We start from the raw sequence: 26,690 nt of genomic DNA, 5'->3' as shown, positions 1-26,690 counted from the left end.
GCCACTGATGGACCTCAACAGTTCATTGTACATTCCATTATTGCTTCACAACACTAAGCCATTACATAAAAACAACAGCAAACCATTCTGACCTCTGCAATCCAGGAACTGGAGAGATCAATAAAATGCAGAAGGATGTAAAAATAAACAAGGAACAGGAAGGTGGTATAAAAAGCCAGGCGAGAAAACCAGAGCACGGGAGCCAAGCGCTTCCTCCCAGATTCTTTGAGTATTATGTCAACGACATTCGAGCTGGGCTTAAGCTAGGTTTTTCCCTTGAAGGGGCTGTGAGGAGAATGGATGAAACAACTGCCTTCGTGGTTGCTTTTTTGCTGTGTGTGCAATTCCACTGGAGCCCTGCGTGTTGATTCATTCCCCAGCACTTGGTGAATCATAACAGCAGGACACTATTTACAAACATTTAGCCCCACTTCACCACACTCCACAGCGCTCAGGACGTTCGTCGCCATTCATTTCACAGAGAGACTTTGCCGGGATGGACTTACGAGGAGCCAGGCCATATGGAGCCTCCACAAGTTTGTTTTTGCATCCAGCAAAGTAACCTTAAATTACAGCTTTCACCTCCAACTATTAGCCCTGATGGCTAGAAACGTACTGGGGGTCATGGGGGGGAGGGCTCTAGAAAATGAAAAATAACCAGACAGGAGGAAAAACAAAACAAACTATCAACATTCATAACTGCAACCTGCTATAGTAAATGCCCCATGGTACAGAGTGGTAAAGTTACAGTACTGCAATCTGAGCTCCCTGCTCATGACCTGAGTTCGATCCCGGCGGAAGCTGAGTTCAGGTAGTCAGCTTGAGGTTGACTCAGCCTTCCATCCTCCCGAGGTCAGTAAAATGAGTACCCAGCTTGCTTTGGGGGGAAAGTGTAGATGACTGGGGAAGTCAATGGTAAACCACCCCATAAAAGGTCTGCTGTGAAAACGTTATGATGCAATGTCACCCCAGAGTCAGAAATGACTGGTGCTTGCACAGGGGACTACCTTTACCTTTTCATAGTAAATGCATCAACACACATGTAACTGCCTCACCATATCAGACCATAGGTCTTAACATGCAGATTCTTGGTGGGACTTTTATAAGGTACTTTTAAGGTTGTTTTAAACGACTGAAGTGTTCTGGTCAGTGACTGTAATAGTAATAAACTGAACTGGTTAACTGAACTGACCATAGGTCTGTCTTCCTTCTTTCATCCCCTATTCTTAGATTAAGCTCCAGAACAATAAAACCAAAAAAACTTAAATAAAACCCATGTCTAAAAACACCTCCCTTTGACAGTTTTCTGCAGCCTCTAGAAATTGAGTAACAAATTAAGTAGGTTGGGAATCAGAATCCTCTGGAATGGAACCTTTTGGTCTAATGTCACTAGAGGAACCACAGTTCAGAATCCATTTTAGCCTAAACTGGAGCACATAAGGACATTGCAGAAGAATATGTACAAGAGAGTTCACTGACTGGAGGGGGGAGGGAAATGGCCCATCCAAAAAAGGGACGCTTAGTGAAATACCACTGAAATGTGAAAGTGTAAAGGTCCTATATAACTTTGGGTTAACCAAGGAATCTAAATACGAAGGGAGGTTACCCTTAGACGGAAATCCCAAGGGAAATGAAGAACATGTCCTTCAAGCAACAAAATGAATATAACTCTTACCTCTGGTATAAATCAGTTTGGCCACATGTGTTTTTTTTTTTGCATTGATTTACAGAGAAAGAAAAAAAAGATACTCCCCCTTAAGATTTTACACGAGAGAACTTCTGTTCAAAAAGATGAAGCTGGGGAGCCTTAATAAGAGTTCCTGAGGGTTAGGCTTCCCCTCAAGGCTTCAAAAAATAGATGAAACCAAAAATTAAAGGCACATACCCAGGCACAGGCTTCTATAGAGCTAAGAACAAATTCATAACAAAGCGCCGATGATGAAATGCACCTGGGGAGCCCTTCGGTTGCTTGAAGGAACAAGGACTGTACTCTGCTCCTTATAGCATCATCTACAGCAGACCACAGATCTGTCCACTCTGGCAAGAAGCAGATCTCAGGTAGAGGCCTTTCACATTACCTATCATCTGAGCTTTTCTGATGGAGATGGCAGGGACTGAACCTTTGGCATGCAAAGCGGACACACTACCGTGGTACCACGGCCCTTCCCTCCTTTTAAGATGTTCGCACTTTTCAAACTCAGGTTAACAAAGCGCAACATGGTGGCTCAGTATAAAAACTAGTTGTACTGCTACAGTTCATGAGACTGCATTTAATACAGAATCAAACTGTCTTCTCTTCTTCTACAGGGTCCTCAACCATAAAGGTCCTATTTACACGGCACTCCCATCTAAAGGGATCTCTAATCATCTATATGAACATATGAAGCTGCCTTATACTGAATTAGACCCTTGGTCCATCAAAGTCAGTAGTGTCTACTCAGACTGGCAGTGGTTCTCCAAGGTTTTTCACACCTACTTCCTCTGCAACCTTTTTAGTTGGAGATGCTGGGGATTGAACTGGGACCTTCTGCTTACCAAGCAGATGCTCTGCCATTGAGCCACTGTCCTTCTCCAAATCTGCAGCAGATTCTAACATAGATCATGAGCAAGCACGATGACAAACATTCTAAAACTGGCATATCGGAGAAAAGACACCTTATGAACCCTGCTCTGTGTTAATTCCTTGCAGAAGCGAAACCCCTTGTTGCACAGCTGTACTATTGGTTAAACAATGTCAAATGGTCCAGGGAAGAGAAGGAAGACTTACAATGACTCAGTCTTTCTCTTATATACAAAGAACAGGGCGATAATCCAAAAAGAACAATTTGGACAGGATTATTTTGCTTCAGTTGCCAGAGAAGGACAAACAGCTACAGTTCAAGCTAAAAGACCGGGGTTGCAACATCATTGACTTGAGACGCTGCTTGTTCCATGGTGGGGTGGGGGGTGCACTCAACATGTCTCCAGGATGGTCAAGTGGAGAGGTTGTTTTGTAGGAAAATAGGTGGTGGAGCTCATTAGCATATGCTACCACCACCCCCAGCCAAAAGCAACCCGATGCAAGAAAGGAGAGTCCCAGGCGAGTGAGGGCTGCTTGGGCTGGCTAGAGATCAAGTCAGCCCAAGCAGGCCTCGCTTACCTGGGGCTCCCCTGGGCTGCCCCCACCCCCAGTCAAAAGGCCAGCAAGCCACCCACCGCCCAAAATCACATAAGAAGTGAAGAAAGGGTGGCATGGGCTTCTCCAGGGGTTAATGAGGGCTGCTGGGGGTGTGGCAAAGTCCCTGGTGGCTGGCTGGCTTCTGCTCTCCTAATCCAGGGATTGTTATGCAGCTGCACCTACTATTCAATGGACAAGGTAGATGTGGAGGAAGAGGGGGAACCCTCAGAAAGGTTCAGGAGCTGCACTCCTGTGAGCTCCTGCTAAATCTGAGGCCTGGTCATGTGCATTCCTGAACCCAGAGTTCTCCCACAGGAAGATGGGCTTCCAGAGACGCACTGATCACTGCATAAGGTTCAGCCTGCATCTTGTGGACATTTGATGTCCTTTAGTGACAGGGCACTAAGGGAAGGAGGATAAAAGCTTCAGAACTCTCTCCTGGTACTTTACAGGCCTTCGTGAATCACAGATAACCCCCCCCCCCCCCATATGCTTTACGGGCCTGTGATGCAAGCCAAGTATTGCATTTTCCCCCTTCCTGAAGTCTCAACTGTATTTGTGACAGAGCAGTGGCTCAATGCCAAGGAGGAAGAAAAACCCCACCGCAATGCAAGTAATGAAAAAAGGCAGCGATGAGTGTAAACCAATTTCCAGAAATTAAGGACTAATTTTGCTTTGTTAGCATTGTGTGAGCATCTGCGCTTGTACTGTTACAAGGGGAATCAGAAGCTAACCTAGGACAACCATACCAATATCAGCTGTGTGTGGAAAGAGACTAAAAGCTGCATTCCGGGAAAGTCACCTAGCTCGCCTCAGTAGAATATCAAAGTGCTTGAAGCAATGACCATTTTGTGTTCCTAAAGCCACAAATGAAAAGCCAGAAAGATACTCAGGATTCATCCTCATTTGGAATACTGTGTACAGTTCTTGTCATCTTGTCAACACACCTCAAAAAATATAGCATTGGAAAAAGTGCAGAAAAGGGCAAATGGCTAAGGGGCTGGAACACTTTCCCTATGAAGAAAGGTTAAAGAGATTAGGGCTCTTTAGCTTGGAGAAATGACAACTGAGGGGTAACATGACAGAAGTTTACAAAATTATACATGGGACAGAGAAAGAAGTACTTTTTCTCTCTTTCTCACAATAAAAGAACTCATAGGCACGCAATGAAATTAATGAACAGTAGGTTTAGAAGAGACAAAAGGAAGTACTTCTTCACCCAAAGGGTAATGAACACACAGAATTCACTGCCACAGGAAGTGGTAGCAGCTACAAGCATAGACAGGTTCCAGAGGAGATTAGATAAACATATGGTGCAGAGGTCCATCAGTGGCTATTAGCCACAAGGTACAGATAGCTCTGTATTCTTGCGTGCTTGAGGGGGGCAATAGTGGGAGGGCTTCTGGAGTTCTGGCCCCACTGGTGAGCCTCCTGGTGGCACCTGGGTTTTGGACATTGTGTAACACAGAGTGTTGGACTGGATGGACCACCGGCCTGATCCAATATGGCTTCTCTTATGTTCTTAAGTATGCCACTACGAGTATTTCAGAATTTTTTAGCTGTTTTAATATCCCACCTTACAAGACAAGCTGTTTTTATATTTGGAATTCCAAGACCCACTGTCCAGAAGAACATTGATGGTTTTCTACAACACTTGCAAAGGCTTACCCTTTTGTTCCGCATAGGTTCAGCAAGAGGTAGAGACCAAAACTGGGTGGCATCTAAGTCATCATGAATAAGTTACACAACAGATTTTCTAGTTTACTCTGGAAATATCCTGGGACAGGAGTAATTTGATGTTGGGAAGCCAACTTTACTAAATGTAGGGAAAGGACCACGGTATTAGTGGAAATGAACAAACAGGATGTCTTAGCATGGGGGTCTCCAACCCCAGGTCCATGAACCAGTACTGGTTTGTGGCCTGGCCACGAGTTGTATAATTATTTCGTTATATATTACATTGTAGTAATAATAATAATACTACGGTGACATTGGATTTATATCCTACCCTCCACTCCAAATCTCAGAGCGGCTTACAATCTCCTTTATCTTCCTCCCTTACAGCAGACACCCTATGAGGTGGGTGGGGCTGAAAGAGCTCTCCCAGAAGCTGCTCTTTCAAGGACAACTCTGCAAGATCTATGGCTGACCCAAGGCCATTACAGCAGCTGCAAGTGGAGGAGTGGGGAATCAAACCTGGTCCTTTCAGATAAGAATCCACATACTTAACTGCCACACCAAATTAATAGGAATACATTGTATCATCCCAAAACCATCCCCACTCCCCTGGTCTGTAGAAAAATTGTCTTCCACAAAACCGATCCCTGGTGCCAAAAAGGTTGGGGACCGCTGTCTTAGCAGGCCACAGGTTTTGCACAAGAGGTCCAGCATCAGGTTTCAATGTAGTGGTTTGAGGGCAGCATTACAAGGTCTTTTGAGTTTCAGACAAAAAGGGAATGGGAGCAATTTCACAGCCAGGCAGATAGTTCAAAGCTGCCAGTGTTGACCACAGATGACAGTTAACGCTGAACAAATGAACAGCAAGCTAGCAAGCTATCACACTCAAAAGTTCACCTCTGTTTTGGCAGAGGACAAGAACAGACAAGTAAGAGAGCTTGCGGTGTCACTGGCTTCTCCCTAGTCTGTTTTAGGAAACACATCGCTCCAGAAAAAGTGAAATTTGTGTAAAAGCCCCAGCGTGGCAACGAACCCCAAAGCACCCAATCCGGTTTTTGAATTCTTGGGCTGCTTTCAATAACAACAAAACCAGTGTTTACATAAATGCCTATCCCAAAGGACTGCATACAAAAATAAAGACCGGCAGTCACAGGCTTGCTATCTAAGGTAGCAGCAACACAGATGACAGAAAGAGATGAGACGGTTTTAGCTAGATACCTGTTTGGGTTCGAGGTGGAGGATTTTATTTACACAAAAAGCTGGAGAGTCACTGACAGATGACGCATCACCGCTCCTGACACGCTGCTAAGCCAATGCCAGTCTGAGTAAAGAACTGAGCAAGGAGCCAACAGCCCTTTTCCCACGGGATATGCAGGTGCCGAGCCCTTCTCAGCAGCAGCAAGGTCAACAACTATATTCTCTCCCTTCCCCTACTCTTTTTAGGAGACATAAAACATTTTCATCTTAGGGTGCTTCTGCCCTCCCAGAAAATCAGATAGCCACTGTCCCTTTACATATTTTAGAGTTGACCCTGCCTTATGAGACTGTCACTGGGTTTGGGGGGGGGGGGGTTTGTATGCACTTGCAGCTTTGGATGTTTTGACTTTAACCTTACCGTACTCAAGCTGAATTTATGGCTAATCGCTTCAGAAAGTAGCTGCTGAGAAACTCTTTTCAAATGTAAGACATTTAGAGACATCTGAAGTGGCCTAAACCCCACTGGATGTCTTCAGCAGCATTGTTTTTTTGTCTATTTTAACCAATTCACTGATGAATACTGCTCTACGTAAGCCCCACCTTATTCTCTCATGCTATTCTCTCCACCCTTGCCAACCTGATTGCATGCCATGCTGGCAGCTTGGCACGATCAGTGATGAGCGAGGGCTCTGTGAAGGTGGAAGTCGAGTCACCGCCAAGTTCTCAGGCTCGGCAACATGTAAAGACAGCAGATTGTTCTCCTTAAACCTCAAATTGCATCCAAAGCAGAGGACTGGGGGGTAGGGGGGGTGGGATTCAGAACAAAAGGGGGTATGCAGTGGGGGTGAACCCACTACCGTTCCTGCTTACTAAAACTCTCTCACCACCCCTGTCCGTTCTCCCAGGTGCTTTTCTCCTCAATTTCCCGTCCACAAACTACAGAGCAAAAGAGCACAAGGGAAGAGGATAAAAAAACAGTTGGCACGTATTGGGGCCAAATGTAGGTACCTTTCCCCAGCATGCCTGTTTTCCTCTGAAAAACTGCACACCTTACCACTGATCTGCAACCAGAGCAGATCTGGGTTTAAACCAGCGTTGCCGTCATGCCTCGTTTGAACCTCGAGAGCTCTTGCTTCCAGAGTATGCATCAGGCGGTGAGTGTAAAAGCTCCAGGAACAGAGCAGGCACAGGAGCTTGCTTTCCGTTGCCGAGCCCCTCGGGGGCCATCATTCTGAATTTAAGTTGGCTAGAGAGAGCCGTGACAGATTGCACAGTGCCACAGGACACAGACCCTGCCAGGCAGCGTGACAGTCTTAACTACTACAGAAAGATGGAGTGGGGAGAAGCGCAGAGCTACACTCGGCTCTTAATTATAGGCTTGCGACAAAATTCACGAAAGCTCGTGCTGAAATAAATGCCGGTAATCTTTAAGGTGCTGCTGGACTTTTGTTTCATTTTGAAATAACAGGCTAACAGGGGCACCCTTCTGTGACTGCTAATGGCCTGTTGGGCTCGTCTTTCACAAAAAAAGGCCTTCAGTTTTACAGAGGGGGAGTGGGATTCACGCTCCCCATATGCCCGAGTTAAGAAACCAGTGCAACTCTAGCTGCTCTTTGGGCACGCACCCTGGAACTCCACCTTTTAAGCAATCAGGTTTAAACATAATCATGCCCATCAACAACCTACAAAATTAGGTCCAATGGACTATAAAGCCACATCCTATAAATGAAAGGTTCCCACCCCTGATTAGCACAGAATATCAGCTGCAATGCTTTTTATCCTCTATTTTGAAATGCTCACCGTTGCTGTAGGCGTAGGGTGATTCCGACGCTCCATCTTGAAGGCTCTCCAGGATTTCTCCCTTGCCCACGTCGCTGTCTCCCACCAACAAGAACTTGAGCAGATAATCATAGCTCTTCACTGGGCTGCCCTGGGTCCCCATTCTCCCTCTCATTAGTGAAGAGGTGCAATCCGCATACTAAGCATACAGTCAGGCTGAGAGGATATGAAACTTTCCGGGGCGATCTTGGGGGAGAATTAGGATAGCGTAAATCTTTCCAAAGGTGGGCAGGAAGCAGAGAGCGATGATCTTTATCACAGCAGGCCTGCCATCCTTTGAAAGTAATCTTCCGTCAAAATGTGCGAGAGTCCTGAAGGGGAGAGGAGAGAAAAATATATTCTTTGTTTCTTCTAGCGCCCTCGAAATAACCAGGAAGAAAATCCACAGCTTAAAATTCTCTCAGCAGCCGGACACCCAGAGCTAGCACAACGGCTGTACCTTTATTCATGTGCTCGCACAGAGAGTGACCAACGCTCAGAGCGGGGGAGGCATAAGGCCGGTGACTGCGGAAGCTTTTCACAGAAGCCTACCTATCACCTAGCCTGAAAGGACTGGCCTCTCCAATATAAACACGTACAATGAGTCTGGCTGAGTGTAAGCATAGCCACTCCCTGATTGAGGCAAAGATCATTCCCAGATCAAAGAACTGGACTCCACCTGCAATGCAACGCTGCAATTTTTATACACAGAAATTGCTACCTTCTTACACACTCTTGCCCAAAAAAGAAAAACACCTTTCCTCAGTCCACAGCCTCACATTGCTTGAGAGCCATGACTGGAGCACATATGTTAAGGAAAAGGGATTGTATCTACCAGATTTAACTTCCTAGATCAATAAAGTGGCTAATCAGAATTCCGAAGACATCAACACAATATTAATTTCCTCACTCCGCCCAACCTTTATTCTCTTCCTTCACTGAATGTAGAGCAAGCATACTTCTGGAAAGAGTGGTTAATCAGAAGACAGCAAATTTTCATTAATCAAATCTGAACAGACTTCCCTCAGCCTTTTAGTATTTGCAAACAGGGCAGTTAACAAGATGAATCGCTCCTAAGTCTTTCAGGGCAGGTTCATGAGAGCTGCAATAGCTGACGTGGATTATAATTTTGCTAATACAAAACAAAAGGTGGTTCAGGATTAACACAGAAGAAAAGAGTATGATCCTCATCCAAAGGAGAGGATCCAGAAACAGGGAGAAGCAATCAGTCACATAAGGAAAGAAGTCAGCAATAGTACAAAGCCAGAACAAACTGAGGTTGTATCGGTATGGACCTAGATTGCTGCTTGATTATCAGAGGACATATTTCAGAGCCAAGCATCAGGAAGAGAAAAGCGCAGGGAAACAGAACACTTAGGGGAGTTAATGGAAGATGCTGTCAATACGCCTTTATAGCCACCTCCTTCTAATCAAACCTTAATTCTCCACACACAATTATAAGCTAAATGGGAATTCTGATCAATGCTGCTATTTGTCAGGATGAATCTATGAATGCGGTCTAGTATTCAGAGAATCAGGGAACAAACACATCTAAGATAAAGGTCTAAAAGAAGCAGTTGGGAGATCCTTTACATAAATGAGGTTAAACAAAGCCTGACCCTAAGCATTGGGGCAATAAGGAAGCTAAGACAAACAAATGGAAAGGGGGCATATAAGAAAAGCAAATGAAATAAGATGGGGGGGGGGGGTCAGAAAGAAGGGATGGTGGCTGATATTATGGTCCCCCTTCCTCAGGGCAGTTTCACTCCCCCCCAATAATCACTTAACAGTAGCAACGTGAGGCTAGGACTTGCATGTCTAAAAAAGCCCCAGAGGATCACAACAACCCTCTAACAGAAGGCTGGGGGCAGGGGAGGGGGGAGAGTTCTCACAGCTTCTGAAGCCGATTGCTCAGGGAAGAGACTCCCCACATTCAAGGACTGACACAGTCTAGGTGGGGGACTCATTATGACAACCCCCCAACTGTTATTTTTAATCAAGTATAATATACATAAGAAAAATTCAGTTAGCCAGGCAAAAAACTGTGTGCAAATATACATATGTAAATACAGAAACACATGTCTAATTTCACAACATTCCCTCTAACACAGTATTTCTGGAAGAAAACAAATCGGGGAGAAGAAGATTTTTTGCATTATCTTACCAACATATCATTTAAACTCATGCTCATAGCCTGCCACAGTTTTGGTGGGGGAATCATTTTGACACCCACCACATTTTCCTTCAAGCATGTGTGCGTGTGGGGGGTGTTGAGTCATGTTGAGCTCACCCAGCAAAAGTACAAACAAGGCTTGTAGGCTTGCATATTTAACACACACACTTCATTTTGCATAAACAAAAACAGATATAACACTTTCATACATTACAACATGACATTCTGCATACATGAATCATTCATATAAGTGCATAATTCATGTATGCAGAGTGTGATGCTTTACTGTACGAATGTATGAATGCACATGTATATATTTTTACACATGTGCATATATGCATTTATATAAATATTAGGGGTTTTGATGTTGCCCCGATTTCTGTGGAAAAACAGGACATATGGAACTATACAGTGATACTTAAAATGCCAGATGCATTGCATATCAAACATATTTAGATGAATATATATTTTATATCATGTTATTTATCGCCAAAGACCACTGAAAGACACATTTTAAGCACCCATCAAATATTTTGTGTATGAATGTGCATGCATATTTAATATACAAGATATATCAGGGATGGCCAAAACTGCAGCTCAGGAGCCACATGTGGCTCTTTCACGCATATGGTGTGGTTCTCGAAGCCCCCACCATCCCATCAGCCAGCCTGGAGAAGGTATTTGTCTCTTTAAATCACTTCATTAAGCCAAGCCAGCCGGTGGCTTGGAGAATGCATTTAAAGTTGCTTTCTTTCCACCTCCACCTCCCTCCCTCCTGTAGCTCTCAAACATCTGACATTCATGTCTCAAACATATGACATTTCTGTGGCTCTTAAGTTAAGACAGTTTGGCCACCCCTGAAATATACAGAGAACTATGGATATTTGTTTTCCTACATTTTAAAATCACACACACACACGTTTTTGCATACACACTCATCTGAAGGCGACACGGCCAAATTGCACATTCTTCTCCCTGACACGCGTGATGCACGTGCGAATCTCCCCGTTCCCACACACATATAGGATCAGATGGTAGGATGAAAGCGAAAACAGGGCGAGGGAAGAGAGGGAAACAGCTTGGGAGAAAAGATCTCAGGGAACAAATCCTGTATGTATATATATATATATATATATATATATTCAGTTCAAGAAATATCTGGAGACTTTGGGGGTGGAGCCAGGAGACACTGGGGGTGGAGCAAGGATGTGACAAGCATCATTGAACTCCAAAGGGATTTCTGGCCATCACATTTCAAAGGACTGCACACCTTTTAAATGCCTGCCTTCCATTGGAAATTATGATAGGAGCACCTTCTTTGGGGGTGTCATAGAATTGGGCCCCCTAGTCCAATCCTTTTGAAACTTGGGGGATATTTTGGGGAGAGGCACGGGATGCTATACTGCAAATTTGGTGCCTCTAACTAAAAAATAACCAGCCTCCCCAGATACCCGCGGATCAATTCTCCATTATTTCCTATGGGAATCGGTCTCCATAGGGAATGATGGAGTGCCCAGCAGACATTTCCCTCCCCTCCCCGTTTTCTGATGACCCTGACACGGAGAGGGGGAGGGCCTCCAAACCCGGGGATCCCCCGCCCCCACCTGGGGATTGGCAACACTACGCGGGGAAGAGGGAAAGCTTACGACGTCTCGCAGACTCACCGTGCTGGGCTGGCGGCACCGCTGTGGGGACCGGCCTCAGGAGCGCTGCGTCGCCGTCCGGGACTAGGGACTACAACCCGAGCCCCACAGGCCTCCTCCTCCTCCCCTTCCTCAGTCCCCCGCCCCCGCCCACTCGTGACGCTACGCCGCCCCATAGGTCACAGCTCACGCCGCTCGGCCACAAAGCCCGCCTCCCCCGCCTAGAGTGCTTTTCTGTTGGCTGTTTCTTCCCGCCCCTTCGTCCAATCAGGAGCTCAAGGAAAGGGGGCGTCAAGCGAAAGTCTTCCTCCGTGAGGGGACTGCTCTTCCCAACATGCATCGCGTCGCTGCTCTAGGCGCCGGCCCGCTTAGACGGCGCAGAGCAGTCTGGGGGTTGTAGTGTGGGCGTTCTGAGGGGAGCTGGAGATGCGAAAGAGGATTGTGGGGTTTGGGGAGGTCCTTGAGTGTTTGAGGGATTTTCTCTCCCGTGTACACGTGAGCAATTTTTAAAAAAATCCCTTTTGGCTCCCTAAAAATGGGAGAGTTGTGGAATGACACTGGAGCATTTGATCATGAAACTGGCTACTGTTTCACACCGTAATAAAGCCGTCAGTCTATAAACTGCCGCCCTAAACATGTTTACTGAGAAAAAAAATTCCCGAGTCCTCTGCAACCGGGCATAAGGTTGCATGCTTGCAGAGCAAGCTTTGCCTGTTTATTCAGAAGCCCTTCTCCCTGAATTCAGTGGACTTGATCCCAAGCAAATGCGTCAAGGGTTGCTTTCTCACAGGGCAGCCCTATGCATGCCTACTCAGAAGAAATTCAGATTTACTCCCATGCAAGGGGGCACAATTATTTTATTCTTACAGTGCCATCCTGTATCTGTTAACAAAGAAGAAATCCCCACTCAGTTCAATGCACTCTCCAGCACATGTACATAGTTGCATTCTCCGGGTGCAATCGCAGGTACTCAGAAGTAAGCCACCCCCACCAAAAACATTTGGAACAGGATTTAGAGAGCAATCCTGAACAGATCTACTCTGACTTCTACTAAGGCAGAAGTGGCCAAACTTTACACATTTTGTGTGGCTCTTGAAGCCCTCACCGCCCCATTGGCTGGCTTGGAGAAGGCATTTCTCTCTTTAAATCACTTCTCCAAGCAGCTTGGAGAATGGATTTTAAAGTTACATTTTCCTTCCTTCCATCCATCCTGTCTTATGGCTCTCAAACATCTGATGTTTATGTCTTGCAGTTCTCAAATGTCTGGCGTTTATTCTATGTGGCTCCCACGTTAAGCAAATTTGGTCACCCCTGTAATAAGGTCTATTCAATGGGGCTTACTCCCAGAAAAAGGGCTCTTAGGATTGCACTGCCACTCTAGCTAAGCGTGTGGAGAATTACAGCCTTATTTATTCATTTGTACCCCACTTTTCTCCTCAGCAGGTATCCAAATCTCCACTTTCTTCTCCTCCGTTTTATCCTCAGAATAACAAGAATGGGGGATTTCCAAAGATCATCAAGCAAGATTCGATGGCAGAGGATGGATTCGAACCTGGGTCCCCAGATCCCAGCATGACGCTGTGACCGCTTCACCACACTAGGGTAGCTTGTGGACAATGAGTTCAAAACCATGCTATAATAGTGAATTGTGTTCTGCAGCTTGGCAAGAGCAAAGATAAGAAGTCCTCGTTCTTGTAGATTTTGTGTTGTTTGAGAGAATACACTGAAAGATTGCCATAAGAGGGGAAGAATTATACCTGCAACACGTTCTTTGAATATTGCCCTTATTGCTCAGAATAAGGGCAATATTCAAAGAACGTGTTGCAGGTATAATTCTTCCCTCTTATGGCAATCTTTCTGTGTATTCTCTCAAAAACAACAAAATCTACAAGAACGGGACTCTTATTTTGCTTGCCAGCTGCAGAACCAATTCTCTCTTATATGGTTTTGAATCTATCTGTGTATGTGGTTAGCCAGAGAAGGCCCTGGACAACAGAATGATTTATTGAGCAAAGATATGCCCTAGTTAACAATTTTAAAATAACCCCATTATATACCTATATCTAATAGTTAATTGGACCATCAGTCCATCCACGCAGGCTTTTACCTGCTGGGGGGGGGGCACCCCAGATGTGCAGGAAAACGTTTCTATAAATAAACTACGGCAAAAAAAAAAATAGGAACCATTTTTGTAAAGGGTCTGAGGAGGTTTGAACATGCTGCACATTAGAGGAAACGTTGAGAGAGGCTGAACCAGCAAACAGAAAAGAAAGAGAAGAAATCAATCCGGTAAATGCTTTGGGAAGAGAATTTGGGGGAGGCAGTGATGTCATTGCACAATTTCTGAACTGTTCTCCCCCACCCCAACCCTCACAGGTTTCTACCTTAATAGCTGACAGAGGAGGAAAAAAAAACAGACACCTCTCCCCATTACGTCTAGATCAAGGTCTTACTGAGAAACCCCTCCTTGGGATTTTGATGTTACTGTTTTTAAAAGCAGAAAGGAAGGGTCTCGAAAATAAAGGTACCATACTCCCAAGAAGAAGAAGATGATATTGGATTTATATCCCGCCCTCCATTCCGAAGAGTCTCAGAGCGGCTCACAATCTCCTTTACCTTCCTCCCCCACAACAAACACCCTGTGAGGTGGGTGGGGCTGGAGAGGGCTCTCCCAGCAGCTGCCCTTTTAAGGACAACTTCTGCCAGACCCAAGGCCATTCCAGCAGGTGCAAGTGGAGGAGTGGGGAATCAAACCCAGTTCTCCCAGATAAGAGTCCACACACTTAACCACTACACCAAACTGGCTCTCTACACCAAACTGGCTAAACATATGTAGGGCTAAACATAAGTAGGGGTGGCTAAACATACTTAATGTAAGAGCCACATAGAATAAATGTCAGATGTTTGAGAGCCAGAAAACATGAACGTCAGATGCCTGAGAGTCGCAAAACAGAGAGGGAGGGAGGGAGGGAGGGAGGGAGGGAGGAAAATAGATTGAGGGAGAGAGAAGTGGGAAGAAAGCAACTTTAAATGTGTGATTGGGGGCTTTGAGGGCCACACAATATGTGTGAAAGAGCAACATATGGCTCCTGGGCCACAGTTTGGCCACCCCTGCTCCAAAGCATGGGGACGCACTCATGATCCCTTATATAGTTGGGAGCGGGGGCAGAAATGAAGAGGTGCTGTCTTTCTGGTCGGATGCAAGTTTCTCATGCACTGTTATGCCATTATTTCCAATGGTTGCCCACCTCCAGGTGGTGTCAAGAGGGTCTCTTGCCATGATAATATTTCTTACTGCTGTAACCTGTAGTAACCTTGAGGCCCTGTTTCTATGCTGTCTGCCTATTGCTGTCTGTGTAACATTCATGAAGTATCGTTCCGCCCTGTACTAGACAAGCCAAGGTCGACTTATCCGGTCAGCGTCTGCACCTGCTTGCTTTGGGAAAAGTTAGACTGGACTGTAGGGGGGAGGGCCTGCTTTAGGGAAGTTTTGGCACGTAACCTTTTAACTGGGTAACAGTTGGGCCTTGGGTAAATGTAGGGGTGCATTGCCTGCCAAAAGCAGTTTTAGCAAGAGTCCTCTTGCCTGTCGTGCTCTTCATTCAATCAATCTTTTCTTTGCTGAAATGGTGTGTTGGATGTAAGGGACTTGCGGTACTTGACAGGTGGGGTCTGAAGATCTCCTGGGTTTACAACTGACTTCCATATGACAGAGATCAATTCCCATGAAGAAAATGGCAGCTCTGGGGGTAGACTATGACATTATAACCACCAGGACTTTTTTAGGTACAGAAAGCCCAGCAGGAAATAATGTGCATATTAGGGCACACCCCTGGACATCACCATTATTTCCCACACTTTTTCTACAAAAAACCCCCAGCAAGAACTCATTTGCATGTTAGGCCACACACCCTGACACCAAGCCAGCCAGAATGGCATTTCTGTGCATTCCACCTCAAAAAAAGCCTTGATAACCTTCCCCTCCCCAAACCCCACCTTCTTCAGGCTTCATCCCCCCAAAATCTATTCTTGGATCTATGGCTGATCCAAGGCCATTCCAGCAGGTGCAAGTGGAGAAGTGGGGAATCAAGCAGGTGCAGACGCTGACCGGATAAGTCGACCTTGGCTTGTCTAGTACAGGGTGGAACGATACTTCATGAATGTAGGGGAATGAAGGTTTCATGAATACTCCAGGAATTTCTCAGCCCGCTCTTGGTAAGCTCTAACTGGTACCCCTCCTGCTGAAACCAGCAAAACAGTTCAGAAGAGGAAGACAGATCGGTAGGCAATTAGCACTGGGAAATTCAGTTGTGTGTACAAAATCTAATGTCAAGTACTACAATTGGACAAGATCAAGATGGGTAGCTGTGTCAGTCTGTCTCATAAGTCAACTCACAAAAGGCCCTACCCTGCCACAAATTTTGTTAAGTCTTTCACAGGGGTGGCCAAACTGCAGCTCGGGAGCCACATGTGGCTCTTTTGCACATATTGTGTGGCTCTCAAAGCCTCCACCACCCCATCTGCTCGCTTGGAGAAGATGTCTCTTTAAATCTCTTCTCCGAGCCAAGCCAGCCAGCAGCTTAGAGAATGCATTAAAGTTAAAGTTACTTGAGAGTCAGTTTGGTGTAGTGATTAAATGTGTGGACTCTTATCTGGGAGAACCGGGTTTGATTCCCCACTTCTCCACTTGCACCTGCTGGAATGGCCTTGGGTCAGCCATAGATCTTCCAGACATTGTTCTTGAAAGGACAGCTTCTGGGAGAGCCCTCTCAGCCCCACCCACCTCATAGAGTGTCTGTTGTGGGGGAAGAAGATAAAGGAGATTGTAAGCTGCTCTGAGACTCTGATTCAGAGAGAAGGGAGGGGTATAAATCGGCAGTCTTCTTCCTCCCTTCTTTCTTGCGGCTCTCAAACATCTGACATTCATGTTTTCTGGCTCTCAAACCTCTGACATTTATTCTTTGTAGCGCTTACATTAAGCAACTCTAGCCACCCCTGGTCGTTAAGGTGCTATTGGTCTCTTGCTCTTTTCTACTGCTCCAACTGGACAAGGCAGAGAAAAGGTACTGAGCAGTAAACAGAAAATATTGCGTGAACTTGAAAAAAGAAGTCACCTTTATCCTTGCGTCTTCTTGCCATCCTACGGTGTCAGGGTATTATTAGCAATCATCCCAGTACAGGCACGACACCCTTTGGAAGGGAACGCTGCCAGTTCCCCCGAACGAAAAGGTTACATCAAGTTCATTGATGACTTCTGAACGGGGCTGCCAAGTTCAACCTTTTTACAGCAGTTCGACAACCGAATGTATAAGCAGTAAATACATTTGAATGTCAAAACATGTTTTGATGTATTACGGCATACTGAGGGCGGCAGTGCCTTCTGATAGACGGTTTTGTATTGGCAGGGCGGGTTCAGATTGTCGAGTTCTACAATACAGGGGCACAAGCTGGGACTTGCAGGGCGGAACGCATTCAAAATGTTTCCCAGCCAACTCAAGATTCAGGGGTTCAACCGGTCCAATTTCCCTCTGCTGCCCCACCTGTTATTTCCCTTTCAATTAATTCACCCTCGACTGCTTTCAAAAGTCTGGCCCTCATGGAGCATGCTCAGTCCTTGGCAGGCGAGGGGTTCCTTTTTGTCAACATAGTGATGCATTTTTGCCTGGCTGTATTGCCCTGAGTAACACCATCTTTGCTAGTTGCCCTGAGTCTCCCTTCTCACTCTTATTTGAAGGAAGGAAAGAAGATGAGGGAGAGGTGGAAAGAAAGCAAGTTTAACTGGCTTGGCTTGGAGAAGTGATTTAAAGAAAGAAATGCCTTCTCCATGCTGGCTGACGGGATGCTGGGGGCTTCAAGAGCCACACAAGATGCGTGGAAGAGCCACAGTTTGGCCACCCCTGGGCTAGGTTTTTTCTTTCCCCCACATGAAGCCGGGTGCAGGATAGGGTTGCGAGTTCCCAGGTCCTGGAAAGGATTCCCCCGGTTTTCGGGGCTTCTCCCCGCCCCCAAACAGTGATGTCACTGTGCGATGTCCCCAGCACAATGATGTCACCAGGAAGTGACATCATGTTGGGGACATCACATGATAACACTCTGGTTTGAGGGCCAAAACTCTGGTTTAAAGCCAGTTTTACCATAGAGTTTTGCCCAAAAACCAGAGCGCCACCACACAACGTCCCTGACGTGGTGACATCACTTCTGGATCCAAGAACGCCCCTGAAATCCCTCCACCAGAGTGGTGATGAGAGCTGTGTTTGGGATAGCCTGATTAATCATTTAGCTTGCTTAACCAGCCAGCATTTTGTTGTATAAGTCAGCCTAGTTCTTGTTATGGTTTTTGTCTCGAGGTTTGGCTAAGCTTTGTTGCGGTTGTGTGCATTATCTCAAGACCCAGCTGACTGAAGTTTCACCCTCAGCCTGCTTTGAAAACCGTGATGGCCATTAAAGCCCTTCTTGGAAGTGAACCCAGATTTCTTGTGTCAGTACTCTGGGAACTTCTGCAAACCTACGGAACCTCTGGCCAGGATCCGTAACACCTGCATAGCACACCCTACCCCCAAGTATGTAGAAAACTCCACACTTGGAGAGGGGCCTAGTATTTCCACTGCCATGACTGGCCCAAACCACTACCTTGAAATATAAACATAACAATAACCAGGGTTGCCAGCTCTGTGTTGGAAAATACCCGGAGGCTTTGGAGGTGGATCCAGTAGAGCAGGGGTCCTCAAACTACGGCCCGCGGGCCAGATGCGGCCCGCTGAGGACGTTTATGCGGCCCGCCGGTTATGGCAAAATCAGACCGGAAGTGACGTTCGACCTAAACTCGCGTTAGCAACACACACTTCCGGCACTGGGCTGAGGCGGCGGAGACAGAGTGTGAGGTGATACCGAGGTGAGGTGAGTTCCCAGGCCGGGGTGTGTGGTGTGGGGAAGGGAGAGAGATGCAGAAGACGGAGAACTGACGGCCCGGGGCCTTGTACAGTAATGGCAGTCCGGCCCTCCAACAGTCTGAGGGACAGTGAACTGGCCCCCTATTTAAAAAGTTTGAGGACCCCTACAGTAGAGAGTGGCCTCAGTGAGGTACAATGCCATACACTCGGGGGTGTCAAACTCATTTGTTACGGGGGCCGGATCTGACATAAAGGAGACCTTGTTGGGCCGAGCTATTTGCATCATAAAATGTAATGCCAGGTAGGGGAGATATAAACATTATAACGAACACAGACAAACACAATTGAAGTTTAAAAAAACAACAACAAACATGCTTAAAAGATTAGCACTCCTGCAGTATTTTGTTTAACAGTTTCTGATAACTGACACCTCTTGCTCTGAATTATTGCATCAAAATCTGGAGACAGTGTCTGTGTTGTAGCAGTCTTGAGTATGCTGTTCAGGTGTTGCTCAGATTAATATCTGTTGAGTTGCAAACCTACTTTTGATTTATTGACATTCATTACAGAAAACTCATGGTCAATGCTTTGAACCTAAGGCCCAGGGGAAAACACGAAATGGCTGCGTATTGTGAGCTTTTGTACATTGTTTCATGAGCAGGCCAGCCAATGGAGAAAAAAGAGGCTTTGCTCTGTAGCTCCTGTGCGATTGAGCAAGACTGGCAAAGCAAGCTGTGATGCAGAAGGAAGCAAGAGAGAACGGAGGAAGCAGATGACAGTGAGTTTGCTCGCAGGCCTGATAGGAGCCCTCCGGGGGCCTGATCCGGTCCTCGGGCCATATGTGTAACACCGCTGCCATAAAGTCCACCCTTCAAAGCAGCCATTTTCTCCAGGCGAGATGATCCCTGCCAGCTGGAGATCAGTTGTAAAAGCAGCACTTGGAGGCTGGCAGCCCTAAATTTAATTCCAGGGACTACAGCAATATTGCCACAACTCTTCACAGGCTCCATTGTAAATTGTTTCTGTTGGTGGAGGGGGAGGAATCCCCCTTTTGCAGCTGGCACCTTTAGTAGCCACACAACATGCAGAAATTCAGCAGAGAGTTGCTCTCCATTTCAGAAGGAAAGGTCTTTTGTAGCAGCTTTGTGAGCTGCTGAACTATAAAGCGGGGGAAGAAAAGTACAAATGTCTCCCAACCTAGGGAAAATATTTTTCCATACCAGGGGATAGTGAATACCATCTGGGACTTTTTATTGATGGCTTTTCAGCTGAATTAATTACTTTGTGCTGCCTCTCTGGCTGATTATCTCTCAGGAATTAGTGGTTAATTATCAGGCCTTCTTCCTTTGGGGTAGCTTTTGGCTTTGTGGCCAGGCAAAGTCACTGCTCACAGCTCATACTTGTTCAGGTAATCAACAAAATAAACACAAATTCATTTGTAAGGTTAAAAAGTGCAAAACAGCACTCAGTCCTCCTACACACACACACACACACACACACACACACACTCAAGGGTGATGAGAGCATTTAGTTTGCAACTGGTGGATGAATGCTTCAAGGGACTGGGGGGAGCGGGGGCACAAGAGAGAACAGGACGTAATAGAAGAATCTGGAAAGAGAAGAAAGAGACGAACATTTGGATCGCTGCCCTAAGAGACCTCAGTCGATTTGTTGCATTGCAGAAGTTTCTGTCTTGCTTTTCGTTTTTGCTCAGCCTTTATTTGCACCAGTGAAGTGTCACACAGAGACAGAATCCAGACAACATCATTGTAAGTCCCGGATGCCAGAATGTTCTGTATTGTTTTCCCACCTTTTTTCTCCAGCTCGAGTTTGCATTGCTGGGTTGTCACGGGTCACAACTGGGGGGAGGGAATGGTGGGACACACATAGAGAGGAATTCAACACTGACTGTAATGTCATCTGGACCGTCCATAAAAACTAGGTAGGGCTGTCAAATCTAACTCAGAAAATATCTGGGGACTTTGAGAGTGGAGCCAGGAGTCTTTCACATTCTCTAAAATAAATAAATAAAAATACAGCAGTGCAGTTCCCCGGAATACAGTCTTCATTTCCTCAGTCCCAAGCAGCTGCATGTTGGGTTTACACACACACACACTCTCTCTCTCTCTCTCAAACACACATACACAGCGGCTAAAATAAACTGTTTGCAGTCCCACACTTGTGTGGTCTCACTGGGGCAATTTACTCAGGAGTTGCTGAAGTTCCAAGTTTTTCAGACTAACACAGGAAAATCAAAGTTTCTAGTTCACCCTTTACTATGCAAACAGCTTCTGAAAGGATTGTAAAACAAACACAGGATCTGGGCTGGTTTCCTTCCTTCATACAGCTTCACAGCTCACTGGGAGCAACCATGTTGTTCTGCAGGCTCACCCCGCCCCCCTACAGATTTAAAGGCACACACCCCATCTAAAAAAACCCTTTCCAAGCTTCTTTAGCCTTCCGAAGTGGAAAGGCTTCTGGGGTGGCTGCTGTGGTGGGATTTACTCACTGGTCAGCTGACTGGGGGCAAGAAGGAGCCTGCAAAACTGCTGGGACCAGGGGATTGGCAAGACTAAAACTAGGGCTGCCTGCTTCAGGTTGGAAAATTCCTGGAGATTTGGCGGGGGGGGGGGGAGCAGAGCCAGGGGAGGGAAGGGATGTCTGTGGGATATAACGCTATACAGCCCACCCTGCAGAGCAGCCTTTTTCCCCAGGGGAAGTGATCTCTGCCATCAAGAGATCAGATGTAATTCCTGGAGATCGCCAGCCCCTGAAGACCAGCAACCCTAGTAAAAACGGAGTGAATGAAATGTAGGGCTGCCAAGTTCCCCACCCGGGAGGTTCCCAACCTGCCAGCCCACATTGGGCTAGTGGGGGAGATTCTCCCCCGACGTTTCCGGTGAAATAATGTCACAGGTCGGCTGCTCTCTCTATGGTTTTCCCAGACACTCCAGGATTTGGGAGGGGAAACTCTATGGTAGCTGTGGGACTTGGCGACCCTAATGAAATGTCAGTTTCAGGGTCAACTGCTAGTGTGGGAGAAGAAAAGAACAAGAGCCCCCTGCTGGTCAGGAGGTCATGCCACACAAACAACTGCAATCTGACTGTTCACTATATTCAGTGAACGCAGTGGGTTAGATCCACCTGCTTCCCTACAGGTGAAAAAGAACATAAGAGAAGCCATGTTGAATCAGGTCAATGGCCCATCCAGTCCAACACTCTGTGTCACACAGTGGCCAAAAAAATTATATATATATATATATATATATACACACACACACACATATACACACTGTGGCTAATAGCCACTGATCCTATGCTCCATATTTTTATCTAACCCCCTCTTGAAGCTGTCTATGCTTGTAGCTGCCACCACCTCCTGTGGCAGTGAATTCCACATCTTAATCACCCTTTGGGTGAAGAAGGACTTCCTTTTATCAGTTCTAACCCGACTGCTCAGCAATTTCATTGAATGCCCATGAGTTCTTGTATTGTGAGAAAGGGAGAAAAGTACTTCTTTCTCTACTTTCTCCCTCCCATGCATAATCTTGTAAACCTCTATTATGTCACCCCGCAGTTGGAAGAAGGGAGTCCCCTTTGACCTCCCTCATCTATACTGGGGACCATGAGACCTACATTGATAAAAGCCATATGGCCACCCAGGATATGTAATGAGGAGAAACAGACAAGATTAGTGGGAAATGTGGCTTTGGATTGCCAATCCCCAGGTGGGGGCAGGGGATTCCCTGGTTTGGAGCCCTCCCCCCGCTTGAGAGTCATCAGAAAACAGGGGGGGAATGTCTGCTGGGCACTCCATTATTCTCTATGGAGACCAATTCCCATAGGGTATAATAGAGAATTGATCCAAGGGTATCTGGGGCTCCGGGGGGCTTTTTTGAGGTGGGGGCACCAAATTTTCAGCATAGCATCCAGTGCCTCTCCTCAAAATACACTCCAAGTTTCAAAAGGATTGGGCTGGGGGGGGAGTCTAATTCTATGATCCCCCAAAGAAGGTGCCCCTATTTGAAATGGAGGGAAGACATTTTAAAAGTGTGCTGTCCCTTTAAATGTGATGGCCGCAACTCCCTTTGGAGTTCAATTATGCTTGTCACAACCTTGCTCCTGGCTCCACCCCCAAAGTCTCCTGGCTCCATCCTGCAAAGTCCCCAGATATTTCTTGAATTGGACTTGACGACCGTAATGCAGCTGGATCCAACCCACCAACTATTCCAACCGGTCTCTTTTCTTTCTGAAAACCACTTCGCCTTCACACTGCAAAGTGCCTTCGGACAATAAACCTTTTCAAGAAGCCGGACAAAAACTCAAGGACTTTCCCAGTCTCAAAGAACTGGCAAGGGTAGGTAGTGCCGTGAGAGACTGGCAGGGTGGCATGTCGGACCGGCCACAAATCCAGCCCCGGAAAGCAGACGTCCCATCTGTCCTCCCCCTGCTGATCCACTTCCTAGCAGAGTGGAGTCATTCTTTCCTCTCCTTGTGCTCAGCCATGCTCATTTACATCTCAATATCCAGAAGGCTCGGCTTGGCCCATTCAGTGATTTCACAGCAAGGGCTGTGTTGTTTTAGCAGTGGGAACGTTCTCTCCACCCGGCAACTGCCAGGCACGGTGATGTTGCGAATGCTGGACGGGGTGGTGAGGGGGTGGTTATCTCTTGTTCTGGTTCGAAGCTGCAAAGGCAAAGCAAGACATTTCTGGGGGAGGGCTACAATCCAACATAGAATCATAGAGTTGGAAGGGACCTCTGGGGTCATCTAGTCCAACCCCCTGCACAATGCAGGAAACTCACAAATACCTCCCCCTAAATTCACAGGATCCTTATTGGCCATCTAGCCTCTAAATACCCCCAAGGAAGGAGAGCCCACCACCTCCCGAGGAAGCCTGTTCCACTGAGGAATCACTCTAACGGTCAGGAAGTTCTTCCTAATGTTGAGCCGAAAACTCTTTTAATTTAATTTCAACCCATTGGTTCTGGTCCTGCCTTCTGGGGCCACAGAAAACAATTCCACACCATCCTCTATGTGACAGCCCTTCAAGTACTTGAAGATGGCGATCATATCACCTTTCAGCCGCCTCCTCTCCACGCTAAACATGCCCAGCTCCTTCAACCTTTCTTCGTAGGACATCTTAACATCTTCATCAAAAGGCTGTGTTTAAAGGGTTCCTTTTCAAAGTAGGTATTTATTTGGGATGGGAAAGTCTCCTGGCTCCACCCCCAAAGTCCCCAGATATGTCCTGAGTTGGACTTGGCAACCCTAATGCCACAGAGGAGGGCACCTGCTGCATCTCTGTATGCTTCCCTGCAGTGGCCTTGTGCCCTTCCAATCAGCCTCCACTGAGGCACAGCCTCTGCATCTGGTGCACTTAGACCATTCTATCATCCCTGATGCAGATAAATTAGCAAAATGATTTGCCCTTAAAAGAGGGCTCCTGTTGGATCTCTGCATGAGATCACTGCTCCAGGCTCCCTTTTTTCTAATCTGGAAACAGGAATATGGAAGGCTTCATACTGAAGCATATTTCCCATTTTAATCCAGAAAAAAAAATATTTTGGAAACAATGGACATGGAGAAAGAGCCGTAATTTGGAAAATGTGACACTCCCTCCCCTTCCTTTCCTCTTGTGAAGTTTGCAGGCTTTATCAAGCTTCCATGGCTGGATCGGGCCTCGTGCCAAGGTAGCGGCGAGGGGGGAAAAGTCGCTCCCATCGATATAGAAACCATAGCCCGTAAACAGACTTTCCAGCCAGAATGTCACCGCGACACTCCAGAGAATCTGCAGTCTGTAGGTATGAGCCAAAGAGAATGACGGGTTGAAAAGCAACACATCAGTACGGCCATCAGCTCCTGCCTCCCCAACACCACCACCACACACCCCTAGGGACTCTTGAGGAGCCTGATCCCAAACACTTAATGCTGATTAACGTAACGGTGACCGCAGCGTCCCCCCTTCTTCTTTGCAGGAACGTTTTCAGTCACCGCTAAACAGCCACCTCGATCAAATGCCCATAACCAAGAGTCCAAATGACAAGCAATCGGGACTTGAATTCAGCAGGAGCTCACTGGGTCTGCGTGCAGCGGGGAGTTCTCTCCCCGCTGCACACAGATCCCGGGGCACAGGCAAATGAGAGATGCTACTGAGCTCCTGCACCTTTCCCCCCTGCAAGCAATGATATCCTGTAGCCAGGGGTGGAATTCTAGCAGGAGCTCCTTTGCATATTAGGCCACACACACCGATGTAGCCAGTCCTCCAAGAGCTTACAAAAAAAGGGCCTTGTAAGCTCATGGAGGATTGGCTACATCAGGGGTGTGTGGCCTAATATGCAAAGGAGCTCCTGCTAGAATTCCAGCCCTGCCTGCGGCGCATACAAATGAGCGAGAGAGGCAGTGGAGATCCCCCCCACCCGGCCGCCCAGTTCTTCAGACCACTCATCTTCCTGACAGGGGAAGGTTTTTAGAACAGAGTACTTGTTAAACCATGGCAAGGCAGTCTAATTAGAGGTTTGCGCAGCGAGAAAAGGATGAAGCCAAAATGCATTGTCTACGAGGGGCGGGTTTGTTTTTTTGTCACCGATAGGAGCGGAGTTCAGACTGGGCTCAGACACTCGCTTTGTTCTTTTTCGGTTATGGCATGTCTGGGAAATAACCCGCTTGACAGTCTTGCCGATCGGACTTAACAGATTCAAACGGTCTAATTGACGGGCTTGCCGATCCTACTTAACCAGTTCATACACTCTAATAGACTTTATTTATCATGGCTAATCCAAGCCTCCAAACTTTCACAGATGGACGTGGGGAGATGCCCGTAAAACCCCTGTTATCATTCAATGAAATTGCTGAGCAGTCGAGTTAGAATGGATAAAAGGAAGTCCTTCTTCACCCAAAGGGTGATAAACATGTGGAATTCACTGACACAGGAGGTGGTGGCGGCTACAAGCATAGACAGCTTCAAGAGGGGATTGGATAAACATATGGAACAGAGCGTATTGTTGGAACTCTCTATCTGGGGCAAGTGATGCTCCATATTCTGGGTGCTTGGGGGGGCAACAGTGGGAGAGTTTCTAGTGTCCTGGCCCCACTGATAGACCTCCTGATGGCACCTGTTTTTTGGGGGGAGGGTTTTTTTACCACTGTGTGACGCAGAATGTTGGACTGGATGGGCCATTGGCCTGATCCAACATGGCTTCTCTTATGTTCTTATGTGACGCAGAGTGTTGGACTGGATGGGCTATTGGCCTGATCCAACATGGCTTCTCTTATGTTCTTATGTGACAGAGTGTTGGACTGGATGGGCCATTGGCCTGATCCAACAGGGCTTCTCTTATGTTCTTATGTGACACAGAGTGTTGGACTGGATGGGCCACTGGCCTGATCCAACATGGCTTCTCTTATCTTCTTATCATTCCAACGATCACGACCCAAGATGATTCCCTCTGCATCGCATGCCATTGAAGTCTTTACGTTCTAATCTGTAATAGTCTGTCCTCCACCAGTTTAAGCACCATGAGAGAACTTGTTCTTTTGGCTGAAGATACACTGGTGGTGGGAAGAGCCACCAAGTCACACCCCATTTATGGAGACCCCCGTAGGGTTTTCAAGGCAAGAAATGTTCAGAGGTGGTTTGCCATCCCTTTCCTCTGCATAGCCACCCTGGGTTTCCTTGGTAGTCTCCCATCTGAATGCTTGTTAGGTCTGACCCTTCTTAGCTTCTGATATCTAATGGGGCAGGGCTAGCCTGGACTATCCAGGTCAGGGGCAGAGTTATATCAGGAACTGGTAAATGTCCTACAACAGGGGTGGCCAAACGTGCTTAATTTAAGAGCCACACAGAAGAAACCTCATATGTTTGAGAACCACAAGGAAGGAAGGAAGGAGGGAAGGAAAATAGATGGAGGAGGGGAGGTGGAAAGAAAGCAATTTTAACTTTAAATGCATCCTCCAAGCTGCCAGCTGGCTTGGAGAAGTGATTTAAAGAGAGAAATGCCTTCTTCAAGCCAGCTGACAGGTCGGTGGGGGCTTTGAGAGCCACGCAATATGTGTGAAAGAGCCGCATGTGGCTCCCAAGCCGCAGTTTGGCCACTCCTGTCCTACAACATGTTACCACCCCAGTTCAAAAATCA

At 46.7% G+C, this 26,690-nt stretch overlaps 1 protein-coding gene across 1 annotated transcript in view; it reads right to left on the bottom strand.

Annotated features, from left to right (window-relative positions):
• Nucleotides 1–11,806, bottom strand: part of RAB40C (RAB40C, member RAS oncogene family) — a 53,336-nt gene extending 41,530 nt beyond the window's left edge. The window contains exons 1-2 of the mRNA XM_060260833.1: nucleotides 11,687–11,806; nucleotides 7,832–8,181 (exon numbers count right to left, since the gene is read on the bottom strand). Coding sequence (XP_060116816.1) covers nucleotides 7,832–7,985 — 154 coding nt within the window. The 5' untranslated portion in view covers nucleotides 7,986–8,181; nucleotides 11,687–11,806. The remainder of the gene's footprint in view (nucleotides 1–7,831; nucleotides 8,182–11,686) is intronic.
• Between the last annotated feature and the right edge of the window lie 14,884 nt (nucleotides 11,807–26,690).

The sequence above is a fragment of the Heteronotia binoei genome, chromosome 20, assembly GCF_032191835.1.
Source record: "Heteronotia binoei isolate CCM8104 ecotype False Entrance Well chromosome 20, APGP_CSIRO_Hbin_v1, whole genome shotgun sequence".
In the NCBI taxonomy this organism is placed as follows: Eukaryota; Metazoa; Chordata; class Lepidosauria; order Squamata; family Gekkonidae; genus Heteronotia; species Heteronotia binoei.
This window is presented reverse-complemented; position numbering and strand designations above follow the sequence as displayed.